We start from the raw sequence: 18,766 nt of genomic DNA, 5'->3' as shown, positions 1-18,766 counted from the left end.
TACATCTCAAGGAAACTGCAGCGGAAATTGATGGTTTCCGCTTCGCAAAGCACGTGTGTGTGCGCGTTGAGGTGAACTCGCACACGTGGGGGGTCGTATGAAGCCGTCGCCCACGCACAAGACCCAAGACCATGATACAACAGAGGGAAGAATTTGCTCGGTCGTAACATTTGCCAAGATTGGGGAAATTTATCGCTACTCAGTCATAACTGTCTGCTGTTTGTGTGTGTGTCTTTCCAGCTCTCGCCGCCCGAAAAGGTCAAAGAATGGCTAGTGGCCGGGCCCGGTTGCCACCGACTCCGCAGGCGAACGGTGCTGGCGGTGTCGGCGGAAGTGGCGTCGGCAGCAGCGGAAGTAGTTCAAGGCCGCTGGCCGAGATGCACACCAGCAACAACAACACGACGTACGGCAGCCACGTGGCGGGCCTGGATATGTCGGCGGCCACGACCGGTTCCGTCCAGGACATGCAGATGCTGGAGAACCTTACCGACCAGGAGCGCCAAATCATCCTGAACGTGCTGAACCGGGACGAGAACGTGCGCCAAGCGGATGCCGCCCGGATCATGTAAGTCGCCGGAGATTGCATGTACTTCCCACCCTTAAATCCTACTACAAAAAAAGAACCCTCTATCCTAGCTCTGTCTCACTATGCCAAATCTACAGCCCACGACACACTCTGTGGGAAATACACTCGAAACAGACACAAACACACCATTTATTATCCTGGTTGGAAGTCATCGCGTGGGTTTCTTCTGTCCAATTGAGTCTTAGGAACATCTTCTCGAAATTTGCTAGGGGTTGGCTCAGTCTCTACACATTCAGGATGACGAACGGAATGTGGCTTGGAACGATTGATTGCGTCATTGTGTAACGAATATAGCATTCTGAGAATACAACATTATTGTTCATAAGAGTTTAAAAACATTGATAGCGGGTTATCCATCATATTTCTAAATATTTCGATCTATATAAAAAAGTTCCCAAGTTCAAACAATATCCTTCTTCTGTCTTATTTTCAATAAATCGACGGTAACATTTCAAAAGGCATCATGTACATTTTGACACTTTCTGCGTTATTGCATATTCTGAAAGTACTCCTAATAAGCTACCTCTCCACCAAAAATGAGCAAAAGTTACTTCAGTAAAGTCTGTTTAATCATGATTTTAAATAAAGTAACATAAACAAAATCTCTGCCATCAGCAGTCCCTGTTTATATAGCCCTGTTAATCTGTCAAACAAAAGACTACATGAACCTCGTGACGAAAAAAAAGCAACATGAACAAAGCGTCATGTACATTCGGCGAAGAAAAACGAACCATAACAATCCGCTCCCCTCAATGACAGCAGGGTGATATAGACGTTGGTGATTTCAAAAGACATTTGAAAAGTGTTACTTTTCGAAACAAGTGCTGAAAAGTTGAACCATTTGAGTGCTGAAAAGGAGAACTTTTCAGCATTTATTTTGAAAAGTGTTGCTATTCGATTCTGTTATTTTTGGTACAGAAAAGTAGGCTATTTCGTCGTTCAAGAATGACAGGAAAAGTAAGTAGTTTCACGACGAAATTGCAAAAATGTATTTTTATGCGTTATTAATTTCTCCATGCAACAATTAATTGCATCTCAAGACAAGGTATTAGAAAGCATGAACTTTAAGGATAAGTGTAACCACTTCATTTTGAAAATAAAAAAAAATGCAGGAGCCGGAAAACATTGTACAGAAATTTGTGTCCATGGAATCTTTAAAGGTCTGTAATAAAAGTTGCTCAATAATGCTGATACAAATTTTATTTATGTCACCTCCCAGACCCGCCCCCTTCAAAGTTGGGCTTAAAAATCAGGGGGCAAAAACTTGTAACCAGTGGGTGTGTTGTGGGAGAATTCCGGTGACACAGAGGCAGGGGAATGCGTGTGTTCGTGGATAGTGAGACAGGTCGGTTTATGTCTCCCGTGTACGGACGCAGCCATTTCCGTACTAAAGCGCCTATAAGGAGGAGCAGTTCTGCTAGCCACCACCAGAGGGCCGAGGATCAACGAATGGGCGGCCATTGGGGGTGGCGAAACTGATGATGATGATGGGCGGGTTTTCCAGGATTCGCCGGATCAGAGGTTCGCGGGATGAGGCCCGGATTTTCATCGGCCATTTGCCCGGTGTATTGAAGTGCGACAAGTCGCGAAAGCCGTCGTAGCTTCGACTACAGCTCGACGGAGTGTTGTGAAGTGCCAGTGCCAGGAAGCGGTCAAAGGACTTCACGGAGGACAGAGGAGACTGGGAGAAGCGAGAACTCCAGGAACTCCAGGTAATTCCCCGCGAACCCTCCAACAACCCTGATCTGTGCCGCGAGTGACCAGACTAGATAGGACCGCCATTACAATCCCCCCCCCCCCCCCTCATCTCATCCACAGAACCCCTTAGTCTAGGACTAAAGTTCGCGTAGCTTCGCTACGGAACATCCCCCGGTTCGGTCGTGGTTCCACCCCAACATCCGTGACCGTGAGCGTCACCGTCTACCGTCGTCAATTGCGGTATCGACGAGCAGCGACTAGCCGGCATCGCTAGGTCGTCTGCGTCCTCCATTTTGGAACCCTCCGAACCACAAGCCACCCAGAGAACCACCTGGTTCCGAAAGACCTGTCCCACGACTCAAACCCAGCGCCGGAAACCGGGCAATTCCCACAGAACTTCGGTGACGTGGAAGCTCGAGTCCGTCACCATACTCGAGGGCGCGAGGGACAGGCACACGAAGGGGACAGCGAAGTCTGCAGCAGCAACCACAACGACGCCGGGACGCCGGTGAGTTCAACGTCCACCCCCAGGCCAGCGAGCAGCAGAACGAGACGGCCGGAGGTTGGTTCCGGAGATCCGGAAGCAGAGCAGCGGCAGGCGTAGCTGAGGGGCCCCGAAGAGAAGTACCACCCACGGAACAGAAGAGAGTGAAAAGGTAGGAGATAGCCAGTAAGGAAGTGGGTTAGGGAAAGGACAGGTAGAGAAGGTAGCCGTGAATAAAGTGACGTCAACAAGAATAAACCGAGGAGTTTACCTTGAAGCGACACATTGTGTTTTCCTGCCTCGTGAGCATGAGCGCATGCCGACCCTTGAGAGAAATTGGGAGTCATTCGGACCTCCCACAACCTTCACTGAGTTTTATGCTTCGATGCCCTTGCCTGGTAGCATGTAACTCTAAGGCCGCGCAAGACGAAAGTTACAAACTTTATTTGTTTTTTCAAAAAACTTCAAAATGTCAATGAAAATTTAGGTGCAATTAGCTGAAATCAATTGAAAATGCATTCCCTTGCGTTTAGAATCATTTTAAGCATGTTTGGGTCTATCCAAAAATCTTTTAAATTTTTGAAAATTTTCGATGTACAGTACCGTGAGAAAAAAGCTAAATGTTTTGTTTTCACCAATTGTTTGCGCACATACTAGCGTCAGATTCCCGGTGCCTTGCAAAATCGTATCTTTCGTAATTAATCAGAACTCGCGGGTTGTACAGAAAACATTTATTCGTTATTCGTCAGGTTTTATTTCGCGGTCAGTAATTGGACGGACTAAAAGTGGACTGTAAACTGTTATCTTAGTAAAAACTGCGTCTGATTTTGTCTGAACTGGTCAGTAGTACGGTTCGCAGAGCAATGACCAACCGCTAGTCGGTTCCTGCTGGCCAAAGCTACTTAATTAGATCAGTAGAACTCCAGGCACTCACTGATGTCCTGTTATTATTGGTATTTGTGTTATGCTGTTGAAGTGAGTGCTGCTGTACTAGAGCATAATCTGCACTGGCTCACAAAATCTGTTTGGACCTGATTTCGGCGCGTTCACCAATCATTTCATTTTTTTGAAAGCAAATGATTGCCTTACATCTGAACTAGTGTAAAATAAATTTTAAAACATTTTTTTTTTTGCATCAGCCTAAATAAAATTTGAATATGCAAAAACATGCGAAACAAATATATTTGAAAACCGACCAACTTCGCGTAAAAACATGTGCCAACTGATAGCTCGGGTGTTCTGGCACAACAGAAAGCAAAAATCAAAAACGCCGCGAACTTTTAAGGTGTAAGTAAACCAAAATTAGCAACAGGCTTTCGAAAGAATACATACAAAAGCAACAGTCGGCAAAAACTCTTGCATGCAGTTCCGACCTCACATAGACGACACACACAGACAGATCGCCGTCTGTCTCTCTGTTGGTTGGAACCACTACGCGACAGGTTCTCTTTATCTTCATATCTTTGGGGATCGTCCAGAAAATACGTAATAATTTTGGTAAGTTGAAAAAATAAAAACTGATATATTGTCATTTAATTTAGAATTATTCCCAATTTTTGACCAATTTACATGCAATTCAATCAATAATACAGAAATCAGTAAAGTAATATTCCAACCTTCCCAAAACTGTGACAGACCGCGCCGTGTGGCGTCAACTGTTTTCCCCCCATTCAGCGTTCTGTATTCTCTTCTTGAGACCCTACGACGCACCCACACAACCACCCGGGGCTGAAGCTTTTACACGGCGTTGTGGTGCACACACGTTCCACGGTGTTGTGTGTTGTGGCTAGATGCTAGTCTTTGCTCTTGGCGAGAGCCTCCTATCGGAACCCCAAAATCAGTTACGTTTAGCCATTACAGCTCATTTGTGATCTGTGGAGAGACCACGGGAGCAGGCCGCGAGAGAGAAGAGAGAAAAATGCGGTGAGTTGGACACGGAGATATCAAACAAAAAAAAATCAGTCCCACACATACACAGAGTAGGCCGAGTGGATATTTACCACGCGATCGTAACCTGTAGCCTGCTGTGTGCTCGATAGATGTGGTTGAAGTTGGTGGATTGACTTGTTGAAGCAGCGTCACAGTTGGAGTGACTTGTATGAAAATTAGGGTAAAACGTGGAATATTATTTAGGGACCATTCATAAACCACGTGGACACTTTTTTGGTAATCTCGAACCCCCCCCCCCCCCTCGTGGACAATTGTCCATACAAAAAAAAAATCTTTTTTGTATGGAGCATCGCCATACCCCCCCCCCCCCCCTAAAGTGTCCACGTGGTTTATGGATGGTCCCTTATTAAGGCCGCTGCAAATATTCTTCAAAGTTTAAACTAAGAAATCATAACTTTGTTTTTTTTTCAGGAAATGCGTTCCTTTTGGAATTAAAAGACAATATACCAAATTTTCAGCTTTTGCTTTTTTGGGTGTTTTTAAATACCCCTGACTTAAGGCGGTTTCAAAAACACTCAAAAAAAAAAACAGTTACTGAAAATTTGGTTCATTGGACCTTTTCAGAAAAAAACTCCAGAATTTATTTGTATAACAATATTTCAACTAAACAATGTACATGGAAAAAATCTGTTTTAAAAAAATACAAATCATTTAAAACCAACTAAACAATAGTTATGTTTCTAAAATTGGGTCCTCGATGGGTAATTCTCCGCAAACTTACATGAAATCGGAAAAAATCAAATTTAAATTCTTGATTTACGTTTAAAAAAGTCTTACAGTCCAGATTTGATCTTCCGAAACTTCAATTATCAGAAGTTTCGGATAATCGAATCACAAATTTATTTTCGTATTTTTGCATTTTCTTACTTTTAACATCAAATTCGAGTTCTGCGATCCAATTTTGGAAAAAAATTTAGTGGTTGATTCCCTGTTAGCATACCAAATGTATTTTCTCAATACTCCATTCTCGCCATTTTGGCCGCCATCTTGAATTGGAAAGTTCTAAATCACTTTAGAGTGTGTATGTTGGGGTCATATTCGAGCGACAATCAAAAATTAGAAAATGAAAAAATAATCGCGATTCGATAATCTGACGTTTAATTTTTTCAAGGCCTTCGGATTCACGAGTCTGGACTGTTTTTGCTTTTAAAATTTTTATTTCTGTTTATTTTTTGAAGACTATTTTGAAACCAGGAGAGGAAGTTGAATAACAAAAGTTTATACAAATTTAACTGAATGAGTTGTGCTTTAAGCAAGACACAAATACAACTAAATTAATGTTAAAACAAATTAAAATGATCTTCTTTCTAATCAAAAATAATATGAAATTCATTTAATACATTTAAGGCTGGTACAAATTTTATTTAAAGGCCCCCCCCCCCTCCTTCAAAACTGGCTCGAAAAATCAGGGGCCAAAAAACTTAAAATTAAAAAAAAATTTAGCGTGATTGAGTTGATTTAATTTTTTTGGAATTTATGAAAATTTTCGATGTTTTTATGTTTTTTTCTCTACTATTTTTGTTTTCGTCAATTTTTTTATTTTTTGAAAATCAATGATTTGCAAACAACTGAACTAGTCTAAAATGCATTTTAAAACGAGGTTTAACTGTATTATTTTAGAGCTTGTAATTTTTTTTAGACCACACATTGGAACTTTGAATCAAATGTAGAGAATATGAGACATTTTTAATAATTCATAAATAAATTATAATTATGACCGCTTTCCTCAAACCATGTGTGCGTGTCTGTATAAAAACTCACCTCCATAATCTCCACCAACATCACAGTAGGTTTCGGGCCTTCTGGATGTCCGTCCGAACCCCGACGAGCCGACACGCTTGGCTGGCTTGCTTGGATCTGGCGACGGTCACGCTGTCGCCGCCGCCGCCACCGCTCGTATCGATACTATCTAGATATCCGCGTACGTGTGCTTGTGTGCATGAGGTTCTGGCCTACTGCCACCAGCACCAACCGACCGACCCCGGATAGTAGGAGTCAGCTCAGCGGCCGACGACTCAGCGCGTGTATGAGTATGAGCGGTTTCTCTCTCTCTCTCTCTCGGGCTCTCTTTTTGGGTTTTCGAACAGGAAAAGGTCGCGATCGGTGTCAGAATGCCTGCCAGCAACAGTTGAGCTGAGCCGCTTCATTAGAGTAGAAGGGGACCCCGCTTTGGGAGAGCGCGAGAACGAACCCGCGACGCGCGACGATTCGACGGTTCGGTGTTCAAATCCCGGTCCCGGTAGAGAGAACTTCTTTTCGCATTTTTTTTTTCGGTTTAGTTTTTAAGGCTTTTGCGCGTACGTGGAGTTTTTTGTTCTTTTTTCGATGTTGACACTTGCTGCAAGAATGTGGTGCAACATTAAATGCTGACTAGATTAAAAATTGTCGCGTGTATCGTGAGTGTGTTTGTGTACTTTAAGTGTTGATTTTTTCTCTGCGTGTCAATAAGAATTCCCCGTAGAGTTGTGCATAGTGTGTGGATGCACAAAACAAAGAGAAAGGAAGGAGGGGGCTTTATTGGTGAGCTTTTTGCATTGCTGAGCTTCACGCTGTTCAAATAGTGCAAAACTGCAACAGGATTAAAAGCGCAAAGTTGTCACTTTTTATTTCACCGTAACAGTGGGTGACGACAAAAAAAAAAGAAAGAGTTGGTTGTGCAATTTACAATTAGTGTGTGCTGGTGTCGGTCCTCATTTCGGTTGGATTCATTCGAAAGAACGGCGAGCAGCGTTGATTTCGGAAGTCCTCGCACACACCTGCAACGAATGCACCAGAAGCAGCAGAACCAGCAACAGTGGAACAAACAAAGAGGTGAAAATATGCTCAATTTAAATAAAACATGTCCTGCACACCGTCGTCGGTGAGGGTGTGTTTGTGTGTTGTCATCATTACAAACGACGAACCCCCTTGCCTTTTCTTCCCTCCGTGTCACTTTCCCTCCCGGTCATTATGCGGTTATGTGTGAACATGTGGCCACATCGTCGTGGTGCGTGTGTGTGTTTGTAAATAAGGAAGACAAACATAAAAAAAGCTCGCAGCATTTTGAGCTGCGGTTAATTTAACTTTAATGTACATAGCATGCCATGACGCCACACAAACTGACACATACTCACGTGTGACGTGGGGAATCCTCCCCCCACGGCCAGCTAGGATCAGGTCCTATTTTCGGGTACGACACGCCAGAACCATAGACACAACTCTGACAGACAGACGGACAGGCAAGTGATATCTACCTCTAAGCGTTCTTCTGTCATCTGGTTGAGCCGAAAAGCTGTTGCTAATGTCCCCGGCAGCAGCCAGCCTCTCAAACATAAAAAAAGCCAAAAGCGAATGACAACGACGGCGACGATGATGATGATGAATATTTGAGTTGCTTGAGCAAAATAAAAAAGGTAGAAATAAAAAAAAAACAAGATCCCAGTGAGCTGTGGAGCACATTGCTCATCAAAAACATTATATACTTAACTTTACAAAGAGTGAGAGAAAGAGATTGAGGAGAATCCTGTTGACGACGACGAGCTGGAGCGAAGCAACAGTTCCACGAATGAGCTGCAGAAAATAAACAGACTGCTGAAGCTAAGTTGAGGCTGAAGCTCGTTGTAGGGCTTTTCAATGTTCGCGCTCCCCGCGGAATTGGAAGCCAAGAAGATGAAAGAGGCAGGGTTTTTTTTTGTTTTCTTCCTTCTTTGCAACTGAAAGCTGATGCTGCTGCCGTGATTCAAACGGGTTGAGGATATAGAGAATGAGGAGTGAAGAGATATTTCTTATTGGCTTGGTTAGGGATTGCTGGCGCTGGCGGGTTGATATTTACTGCATTAATATTAAAATGCTCGTTCAAGGGCTTACGGTGTTATTGTTCTGGGAACTTCAGGAAGCAACGAACCGTGGAAAAAGTTTTTAGTTCAAGTTTTTAAAGTAACTAAATTATTTGAAAAATAACAAAAAAAAAACATCTATCTGTACGAGTGAGTTGCTCAATCCAATACTCAATTCTACTGTATAATTTGTATCTAGCTTATCTGAGTCCCGGGGACTAGGTGATGATAGCCCAGCTTCCAATGACCCATTTCAGAATGTCAGAGAACCTAGTGGCCGATTCCGAGGCCGTTGGACATTGTCTGACTCCGCCTAAACATAAAAGTCCACCTGATTCAAGTCGTTTTCATCAAATTCATGTAATTGTAAAGGGGGCACATCGAGATTTGATCCCTAAACTTTCTGCTCTGCTTGTAAAAAAGAAGCAGGGTTGCCAGGTTGCCAAATAAATCTGGGAATCCCAGATATTTCAAGTATCCGACAAAATCTTTGTTACCATGTCAACATTGAAAAATCTGGCCGTCTAGAAAAATCGTACTTGCCATTTTATTAGGGCACATAACTTTTTTAAGCAAGAGTGTATCCCTTTCACACCCTATGTAAACTGTCATTTGAGTGAAAGGAATACACTATTGTTTACAAAAGTTACGTGCCCTTTTGAAATGTTAGGCTCCAAATGTGGCAAGAATCTTACAATTATTATTGGATAATGAGATAAGAATACGATTTTTTTTATTTTAGTTGAATTGAGATGTTTCGATTGATGGTTGTCTTGATTTTTCAACCTCAAAAATTGAATTTATATTTTTTATGAAATATTATTTTCTAAATACGACGATAATCGTTCATTTCAGTCAAACTGCCAAAATTTCGAACTTTAAGGCCAATTTAAATATTTTTCAAAGTTTTTGTCCCGGGGTACAAATTTCCGGGAAATTTTAAATGTATTGAAAATTATTTCTGAACTTGGTTCAGATTAATATTATGCAAAAAAATGTAAAGGACACACGGTGTTTTCTAGAAAAAACTTCAGATAAAAAATTCGGCATGTCTGATATTTGGCACCATGAAAAAAGGGCTCTTTCCCGACATTTTGCGGGGTCCGGCATAATATTTCATCGGGGGGTCCAGAGCAAATTTTTTTAAGATTTTTTTTTTTCATTTTATAAGATTTTTCTTCACAAAAGTCGATGAAAATCGATGGGTTCTTGTTCATATCCATCAATTTTTTTTATATGAATTTGTCTCAAGCAACTCTAAATTACATATTTGACCTAAATTATAAATTTTCCAATCCAAATTTACCAGATTTCTATCATTCTTTGAAATAACCCCAACATCTAAGCTGGAAACGTCAAAACGATCGAATGAAATTCTTTTCTTTGTACAATTTGCAACACATTGCCCGGATACAAATTCGAGCTTAAACCATTGCTAAACTTAGAGTATTTAATTTAAAAGCTGGGTAATTCTCCGCCAACTCACACAGCAGTTGCCCCGACCCCTCTTCGATTTGCGTGAAACTTTGTCCTAAGGGGTAACTTTTGTCCCTGATCACGAATCCGAGGTCCGTTTTTTGATATCTCGTGACGGAGGGGCGGTACGACCCCTTCCATTTTTGAACATGCGAAAAAAGAGGTGTTTTTCAATAATTTGCAGCCTGAAACGGTGATGAGATAGAAATTTGGTGTCAAAGGGACTTTTATGTAAAATTAGACGCCCGATTTGATGGCGTACTCAGAATTCCGAAAAAACGTATTTTTCATCGAAAAAAACACTAAAAAAGTTTTAAAAATTCTCCCATTTTCCGTTACTCGACTGTAAAAAATTTTGGAACATGTCATTTTATGGGAAATTTAATGTACTTTTCGAATCTACATTGTCCCAGAAGGGTCATTTTTTCATTTAGAACAAAATTTTTCATTTTAAAATTTCGTGTTTTTTCTAACTTTGCAGGGTTATTTTTTAGAGTGTAACAATGTTCTACAAAGTTGTAGAGCAGACAATTACAAAAATTTTAATATATATACATAAGGGTTTTGCTTATAAACATCACAAGTTATCACGATTTTACGAAAAAAAGTTTTAAAAAAGTTGGTCGTCATCGATCATGGCCGTTCATGGTCACCCGCGACAGACACGGACGACGAAACAAAGAGAAACGCAAAAAGTAACTTTTTCAAAACTTTTTTTCGTAAAATCGCGATAACTTGTGATGTTTATAAGCAAACCCCTTATGTCTATATATCAAATTTTTTGTAATTGTCTGCTCTACAACTTTGTAGAACATTGTTACACTCTAAAAAATAACCCTGCAAAGTTAGAAAAAACACGAAATTTTAAAATGAAAAATTTTGTTCTAAATGAAAAAATGACCCTTCTGGGACAATGTAGATTCGAAAAGTACATTAAATTTCCCATAAAATGACATGTTTCAAAAATTTTTACAGTCGAGTAACGGAAAATGGGAGAATTTTTAAAACTTTTTTAGTGTTTTTTTCGATGAAAAATACGTTTTTTCGGAATTCTGAGTACGCCATCAAATCGGGCGTCTAATTTTACATAAAAGTCCCTTTGACACCAAATTTCTATCTCATCACCGTTTCAGGCTGCAAATTATTGAAAAACACCTCTTTTTTCGCATGTTCAAAAATGGAAGGGGTCGTACCGCCCTTCCGTCACGAGATATCAAAAAACGGACCTCGGATTCGTGATCAGGGACAAAAGTTACCCCTTAGGACAAAGTTTCACGCAAATCGAAGAGGGGTCGGGGCAACTTTTCCCGATTTCGTGTGAGTTGGTAGAGAATTACCCAGTTATTATTACCCAAAAGGTTCCCAATATTATTTTTTCAATCCTCTGCCGTACAACATTACAATATTTTAAAACATTTTCGAATCAATCACATTGTAGAGAACAGTTTATTGAACAATTACATAAAAAAAGTATCAATGTTGGTTTAATGTAAGCAGAGATATACAGAATTTCGTAAAATAAAAAGTGACTTTCTCCAAAATTTATAGATTCTAGATTAAGACGATGAACATAGCCTACTGAGTTTTTTTATGATTCTAATATAATAATTCCAATAAATTTACCAAAACTTATATAAGTTTAATGTTTCAGCAAAATGTTTTCATCCTTAAAAATATCAGAGCAGGCAATGTTCATCGTTTGAATGGGAATTAAATACACAAATTTTGAAAAAAGTCACTTTTTATTTTACGAAATTGTGTAAATCTCTGCTTATATTGAACCAAAATTGATAGTTTTTTTATGGAAATTGTCCAGTAAACTGTTCTCTACAATGTGATTGGTTCGAAAATGTTTTGAAATATTATAGTGTTGTATGGATTGAAAAAAAAATGTTTGGAACCTTTTGGGTAATAAATAGCTTTTAAATGATATACTCTAAGTTTAGCAAAGTTTTATGCTGGAAATTGTATCCGGGCAATCTGTCGCTGTATTTTCAAAACAAATTGTACAAAGAAAAAAAATATTTAGTCGTTTTGAGGATTCCACCTTGGAATTTTGGGTTTTTTCAAAGAAAATTAAAAATCTGGTAAATTTGGTTTGTAAACTTTTTATTTGAGGCCATTAATGTTATTTCGAGCCTTTTGAGGTACATTCATAAAAAATTTCATGGATATGAACATGAACCCATCGATTTCTTTCGACTTTTCTGAAGAATAATCCTATGAATTCGAAAAAAATCTGCAAAAAAAAAATGTCGGGAAAGATCCCTTCTTTGATGGGGCCAAATATCAGACTAGCCGAATTTTTTTAAAGTCATACAGCTACAATAAAAGGAATATTATTTTTTCAAATAAAGGTTAATCAAGCACAACAAAATCAAAAAAATATTTCTGGTATTTTTTCAAATGGAAAGTACTTTTTATCAAAATATTTAGCCAGTGAGTAAAATCAATCCATACTCCAAAATCACAATTCTTCTAAACTTTCCTCTATGACCAGTTTGAAAGAGTGTCCTATACATTGACCTATACATTTGAAATGAAAAAAATGCAGAAATTATGTTTTTTTATGAAAAATATCTTTTCTAAAACAAGTCATACTGGTTTCAGTCCTCGAACAAAAAATTAAAAAAATATATGCTTCTGCTTGAATTTTGGGAAATTTACAAATTTCCCGGGAAACGGGAAATATTTTCCAGGAATTCCCAGGAATTTTGAACGCTCTAAAAAATGCTAAAACTACTAAAATTTAACATTAATAGTTTGATTTTTGTCACGATTGGCCCCACTGCGAGTTGGTTTAATAGAATTTCTATCAGAGACCTGAAATACGTGTATTTATGATAAACTGAAAATGAAAATGTTCCTTTTTTTCAGTACTTTCTCTGGAACAACACTTTTGAACACTTTTTACACTTTTTTCTGTGTAGCTTACTAATAATGCCAGTGTCAGTTTATCATTATTGCAAAATTTGTTTTATTTTAAAATTGTCTTAGATGAGTTTTCTCCCGAACTCCCAGACAAACTTTCCCACCTAATTTCATAACTTTTCTAATTTCAACAGTAACTTATCCTAATCTCATTTTCGTACCCCTTTCCATAAACCACATCCCACCCGCTCTGCCATTCGCATAACATCACACCAAAGGCGAATAAAACGACAACAACGCCGGTGTGATGATGACGATCGTCGTTTTGATGGTGGATATTAACGTTGCCATTTCCCAGGCCCCCTTCGCCTGACTAAGTGACTCGTTTTCGCGAAAATGTCGGCGAGGCAGAAAATTCCGCTCGAGCTGAGAACGCGATGCTTTTTTTTTTTTGCCCTGAATCAAACGCTTGCATGAGCCGAGAGAGCTCGCAAAGCGGAAAACAGATTGATATGGATTTTCCCATTTTCCCGCCGGATCGCACCCCCTCCTGAAAAAAAAGCGGGAAGGTGAATTTTCTCCAGTCAGTGCGGGGTGGCAGCATCAGGCGCCTCAGTAAGCAAATAAATTTCCCTTTTTTACCTTCGGGGTGGGACCTTCTTTTATTACAATCTTGGCCGTGTTTCATCTTGTCGTGTGTAACGCCCCGACTGAGGGCAGAGCGAGTTGAGATTATTCACACTCTACACAGAAAAAAAAATCATGGTAATATTACATCTGGGATGTACCCCTTATCTTTTATGTCAGAAAAAAGGTGTAATTTTACCTCTGGAATTGTGTAATTTTACCACTTTTCTGGTGTAATGTAGCTTTTTCAGTCTAAATTGAGGTAAAATTACATCATAGAAGAGGTAATATTCAACCTTCCAAAATTACAGCTTCCAAATTTACATTATTTTTTTCTGTGTATATTGGCCCCGCGGTTGGCAGCTCGTCGGAGGAAATTGCTACTGGTGGGTGCCAGTGGTGGTCAACCTTCTCACTTGTCTCTGCGATCGCAGAAAACGCGATGGGTCTGGCCATTTTTGAAAAGAAAATCTATGAGCTATTAATATTGTAGAACTTTTCAACTTCGGTTGGCAACCACTGAAACGAGTTGTTTGTGCCTAAGGTGGCTGCGGTGTGACTTAACCACCTCTGAGTCCACCCAGCGGCAAAGTAAAGCAAAGAGCTTAGGAAACGTCGGCGGATTTGCACAGAGTCACGATGAAAACGCGTCGAGGTAATTGCGTTTGTTTGAATAATGATAATTTAGGTGTTTGACGAGAAAACCTGATTTCTTTCGCCGTCGCCGTCGACGTCCCCCTTTTCGCACATTAGAGTGTGTGTTTCGGTTCCGGCCTCTCACGGCGGTGGTGGCCTCAGCCTAAAGTGCGGGGGTGGCATTGGCTTTAGAACCGAACAGCAGCTCGTAGTAGCTAATGGAATCTATTACAACTAATTTGTTTTCCCTTTCGGATGTCACTCAAAGTGGCAATCGATACGAGTTGGCTCTCGCGCGCGCCATATTTGAGAGCTTTTTTATTAGTCGTATTAACACAACTGGCTTGGTTTGGAGGTGTTTCGACATTGAGAGCAGATGCTGCTGGACGGAGCCGAGAAAGATTTCACTTTTAGTAGCATTCAACCGGAATGATAAAATTCGTGCTGGCTATGTAATTCGCGCGAAAGCATAACACGCCATATAATCGCAGTATTGTGATTTATGGATGTTAACCTTTCGAACACACACACACCAAATCGAGGAGGTGGTTTATGATTCAGCAATGCTCTTTTAAGCTGCGTTTTATCCGTTTATCGTGACACGATCGATGGCTTGGAGTTTTCGCCGGTCATAGAGGGTGCACAAAAGGGGCGAAAGTGTAGTTTCATTGTTCAAGAATGTTATCTTTTCCCGGATAGGAGTTCTTTTCAATGAAAGCACTGGAACGAAAAAGTATTGTTCCGTAAATCGGTGTGTGAGTGTGATATTTTCCAGCTGTTACATAAAACAAAAAAATGTTTTTTTTTCGAGACTTGTAGAAATGTTATTAGCAATGTTGTTATTATTATTAATAATTGTTATTTGCCTCTCCGCTCTGGTCAATGGCAGCAAAAATAAACAAAACTCAAATTTCAATCCAAATTTTCACAGTTTTTTTTTAAAGAAGAACGAAACGCTGAAACAGTTGTTCTAGTGTCAAAAGTTGAATGAATTTGCGAAAAAAATTAATTTGTACGACTTTTTACAAAATATATAAAAATCTAAATAAACGTAAAAAAATAAGACAATTCTGGGAGAACTTCTGACATGGATTTTTTTTCTGTTAGACTAAAAAGCCATTTTGTGGTTTTGGTTCGCTCATCCAAGGCTACATACAAGGAAGTTTGTCCACCATTTATTCGTAGAGATTCGAAAACCTTTGTCTTTTGGAGGAATTTCTGATCGATTAGGTGTCTTCGGCAAAATTGTAGGCATTGCTTCTGAAAAAAATAATCAATTTTTAAATGAAGTTATTTTATTTTAATATTTCTTCAAATTAAAAAATGATTTAAGAGAGGAGTTGTGAAAAACATTTGGCAGCAGAGTTATAGCTTTAATTGAGAATTGTGTATGTGTGTGTGTGTTTTTTTTGTTGATAAAAAGGAAATCTTACTTCTAAATTAAGTTATTTTGCTTTCGAAACGTGCTCTAAAATTTTTTTAAAAAGTTGTTTAATTTTAACTACATAAATTCAGTAGGGGAAAGTGGGGCAAGTCAGATTTTTTATAATCATCATATGCCAGGTCTTGACTAAAACTTTGATAAAACAAGTTTCTAAAAAAAATCTGTTTTTTACAGTAAAAAAATGATTTTAAAATTATTGATTTTCCGTATGTTCTACTCAACTAGTGGTGCAAGAAGAACAACCCGTTGGGGCAAGAGTAGCAATGCATAAAACATCATGCTAATTTGCTAACAATTGAACTTTTATCATTTAAACACATCCGATTAGAATGTATTTAAAACGTTACCTTGATTTTCAGATGAAATAATAAAATTTTACTAATATTTGATCGTTTTTTACGATAAAAAGCTAATTACTTAGCTGATAAATAGTAAATTTTCATTTTTTCAGTTCAGTTACAGTTTTTAAGTACTTTTATGTTCTTATTTCCTCATAAAATATCTTTTTGCAGCATTTCGTATTTTGAAAGTAGAATTAATTGATTGCGTTGCTAGTAACAATTTCTCATATCGGAAATATTGGAAATTGTAAGAATAACGGTCGTACCAGCAATTCTGGAGTATTTTTGAAAAGGTCCTATAAACCAAATTTCCTTTTTTTGCTTTTTGGGTGTTTTTGAATACCCCTGACTCAAGGCGGTTCTAAAAACACCCAAAAAGCAAAAATTGAAAATTTGGTTTACTGGACCTTTTCAAAAAAAAACTCCAGAATTGTTCCTCCTCCTCCTCCTTCCTGTTTTTTTTTCAAAAATTTCTTAAATTTCTTACAAATTTGTAGATAATGTGGATAAAAGAAAAAAGTAACAAAAAAAAAATAAGTTTTTCTGAGTCTTGTTTGGGTAAGACTTTCCATTTTATAATGCCATTACAGTCCAGACTTGAATATCCGAAGGTCTCAAAAAAATTTCACTTCAAATAATCGAATGACGAAAAAACATATTTTTCGTTTTCTTATTTTTGTTGGATGACCTATAAACTACTCTAAAATATTTTTGAACTTTTAAATCCAAGATGACGGACAAAATGGCGGTGATAACATATTAAATGTAGGCAATTTTTAATTTAACCAATTGACGCCCGAATTTTTCTGAGCAGTGTTAATCTAAAATTTTGGTATCAGTAGTTAAATTTTACATGACTAAACAGAAACAGGCAAAAAAAAGTTACATTTCATTAGTGGACGTTCTGGGTCCTCCAAATTGTCCTGTAATACAGATCTTGGAGTCTACCGCCGTAACAACAAAATTCTACCAAGTTTCCGATTATGGTTCATATTAAGTGATGTCCCTAGGACTCTTTGCCAACACAATGAGCTATGTGGATCACTTTTGCGATGTTCTGGGTCCTCCAAAGTGTCCTGGAATACAGTTCTTGGAGTCTACCGCCGTAGCAACACGATTGTACCAAGTTTCCGATTATGATTCATATTTAGTGATATCCATCGGACCCTGTGGCAACACTATGGCCTATGAGGATCACTTTTGGGATGTTCTGGTTCCTCCAAAGTGTCCTGGAATACAGATCTTGGAGTCTACCGCCGTAACAACACGATTGTACCAAGTTTCCGGTTATGGTTCATATTCAGTGATGTCCCTGGGACTCTTTGGGAACACTCTGAGCTATGTGGATCACTTTTGGGATGTTCTGGGTCCTCCAAAGTGTCCAGGAATGCAGATCCTGGAGTCTACCGCCATAACAACAAGATTCTACCAAGTTTACGATTATGGTTCATATTCAGTGAGGGTCCCATGGACACTTTGGAGGAACCCAGAACATCCCAAAAGTGATCCACATAGCTCATAGTGTTGGCAAAGAGTCCCACGGACATCACTGAATATAAACCATAATCGGAAACTTGGTAGAATCTTGTTGTTACGGCGGTAGACTCCAGGATCTGTATTCCAGGACACGTTTGAGGACCTAGATCATCCCAAAGGAGATCCAAAGGGATCGCAGTTGTGCCAAATGTTCGCGAGGATGTGGCTGGTAATAACTAAATTTCATTTGCCTGGAAAATCGTTGTTAGCTTGATTTTTATTCAAAATTTTCTGAAGTTTCCAAATTTCAGGTTTTCACGATGTTCTAGGACGTCAAAAAGGCCATTAACAACCGCTCAAACCTTTTTTTCTATGTAGAGAAACTCATAAACTACAACTTTGCTGAACAATGTTGTATGTTTTGAGCACTGTGTGATTTTATACAACCAAATTTCGGTATGGGTCATAGGGACCATCCATAAACCACGTGGACACTTTTTTGGGAATCTGCAACCCCCCCCCCCCCTTCGTGGACAATTGTCCATATATAAAAAATCTTTTTTGTATGGATCGTGGACAATCGTCATACCCCCCCGCCCCCCCCTAAAGTGTCCACGTGGTTTATGGATGGTCCCATATATGACCCATCCATCAGGCCTGAAAGGGTTAAAAGGCAATCAAATATTCAAACATATTAACAGAAGGCATTTTTTTAATTTAAAAGAAAATCAAATATTTAAATTTGACTAAAATAGGGTCTCAGAATTTGAATTTAATGTAAAAAGCAAGAAAATAAAAAAAAAACAACATCAAATATTTTTGGCCATCCAATTATTCGAACTCCCATACAAACTGTTTATTGAATATTTGGTACTGTTTCAAATGAATACCTGAAGCTTTCTCATCATTCAATTGCAGTGGAGTTTGGATTGAGTGTGGTTTTGCATGATTTTTCACTAAAAGGTAAAACATCAACAACAGACACAGAAAAAATGTTTTTCCTGATTAATTGCTCAAAAGCTAGTCATTAAAAAAATTATAAAGATTATACACATTACATTTTATTGTTGCTGAGCAAGAACACTTTCCATCAACATTTTTAAATCCTTCGCTCAAAATTCCCTCCGTGCCTCGCACACTCCACCAAATTCGGTAGTGTGAAGCATCATCTTCGCCGGCCATCATCGTCTTCTTCCAGAGCCCTCACCAAACCCCATAGTGGCCGGTCGTGAAGTATGAGCTGATGATACAACAGCAACAACAACAACAACCCAAGTGGCAATTGTTTCTTCTCCTCTCCGCGCTTAACGGGCTTTGCCCGGGTTTTATGGGCCACATCGACCATCGACCACAGACCGATGA

General features: G+C 39.1%; 1 protein-coding gene across 6 annotated transcripts in view; it reads left to right on the top strand.

Moving 5' to 3' along the window:
• LOC120422123 (uncharacterized) overlaps positions 1-18,766 on the top strand; it is a 151,437-nt gene that overhangs the window by 24,578 nt on the left and 108,093 nt on the right. For 5 of the 6 annotated variants that reach the window (XM_052706289.1, XM_052706287.1, XM_052706286.1 and 2 more), the window contains exon 2: positions 241-565. In XM_052706289.1, the coding sequence (XP_052562249.1) occupies positions 267-565 (299 nt within the window). In that variant the 5' untranslated portion in view covers positions 241-266. Of the gene's footprint in view, positions 1-240; positions 566-6,849; positions 7,530-18,766 lie in introns of those variants that run through there. The other variant, XM_052706290.1, reaches the window with a different exon arrangement.

This window comes from Culex pipiens, chromosome 1 (genome assembly GCF_016801865.2).
Source record: "Culex pipiens pallens isolate TS chromosome 1, TS_CPP_V2, whole genome shotgun sequence".
In the NCBI taxonomy this organism is placed as follows: Eukaryota; Metazoa; Arthropoda; class Insecta; order Diptera; family Culicidae; genus Culex; species Culex pipiens.
The sequence above is the reverse complement of the archived record's forward strand: the minus strand, read 5'-3'. Positions and strand labels throughout refer to the sequence as shown.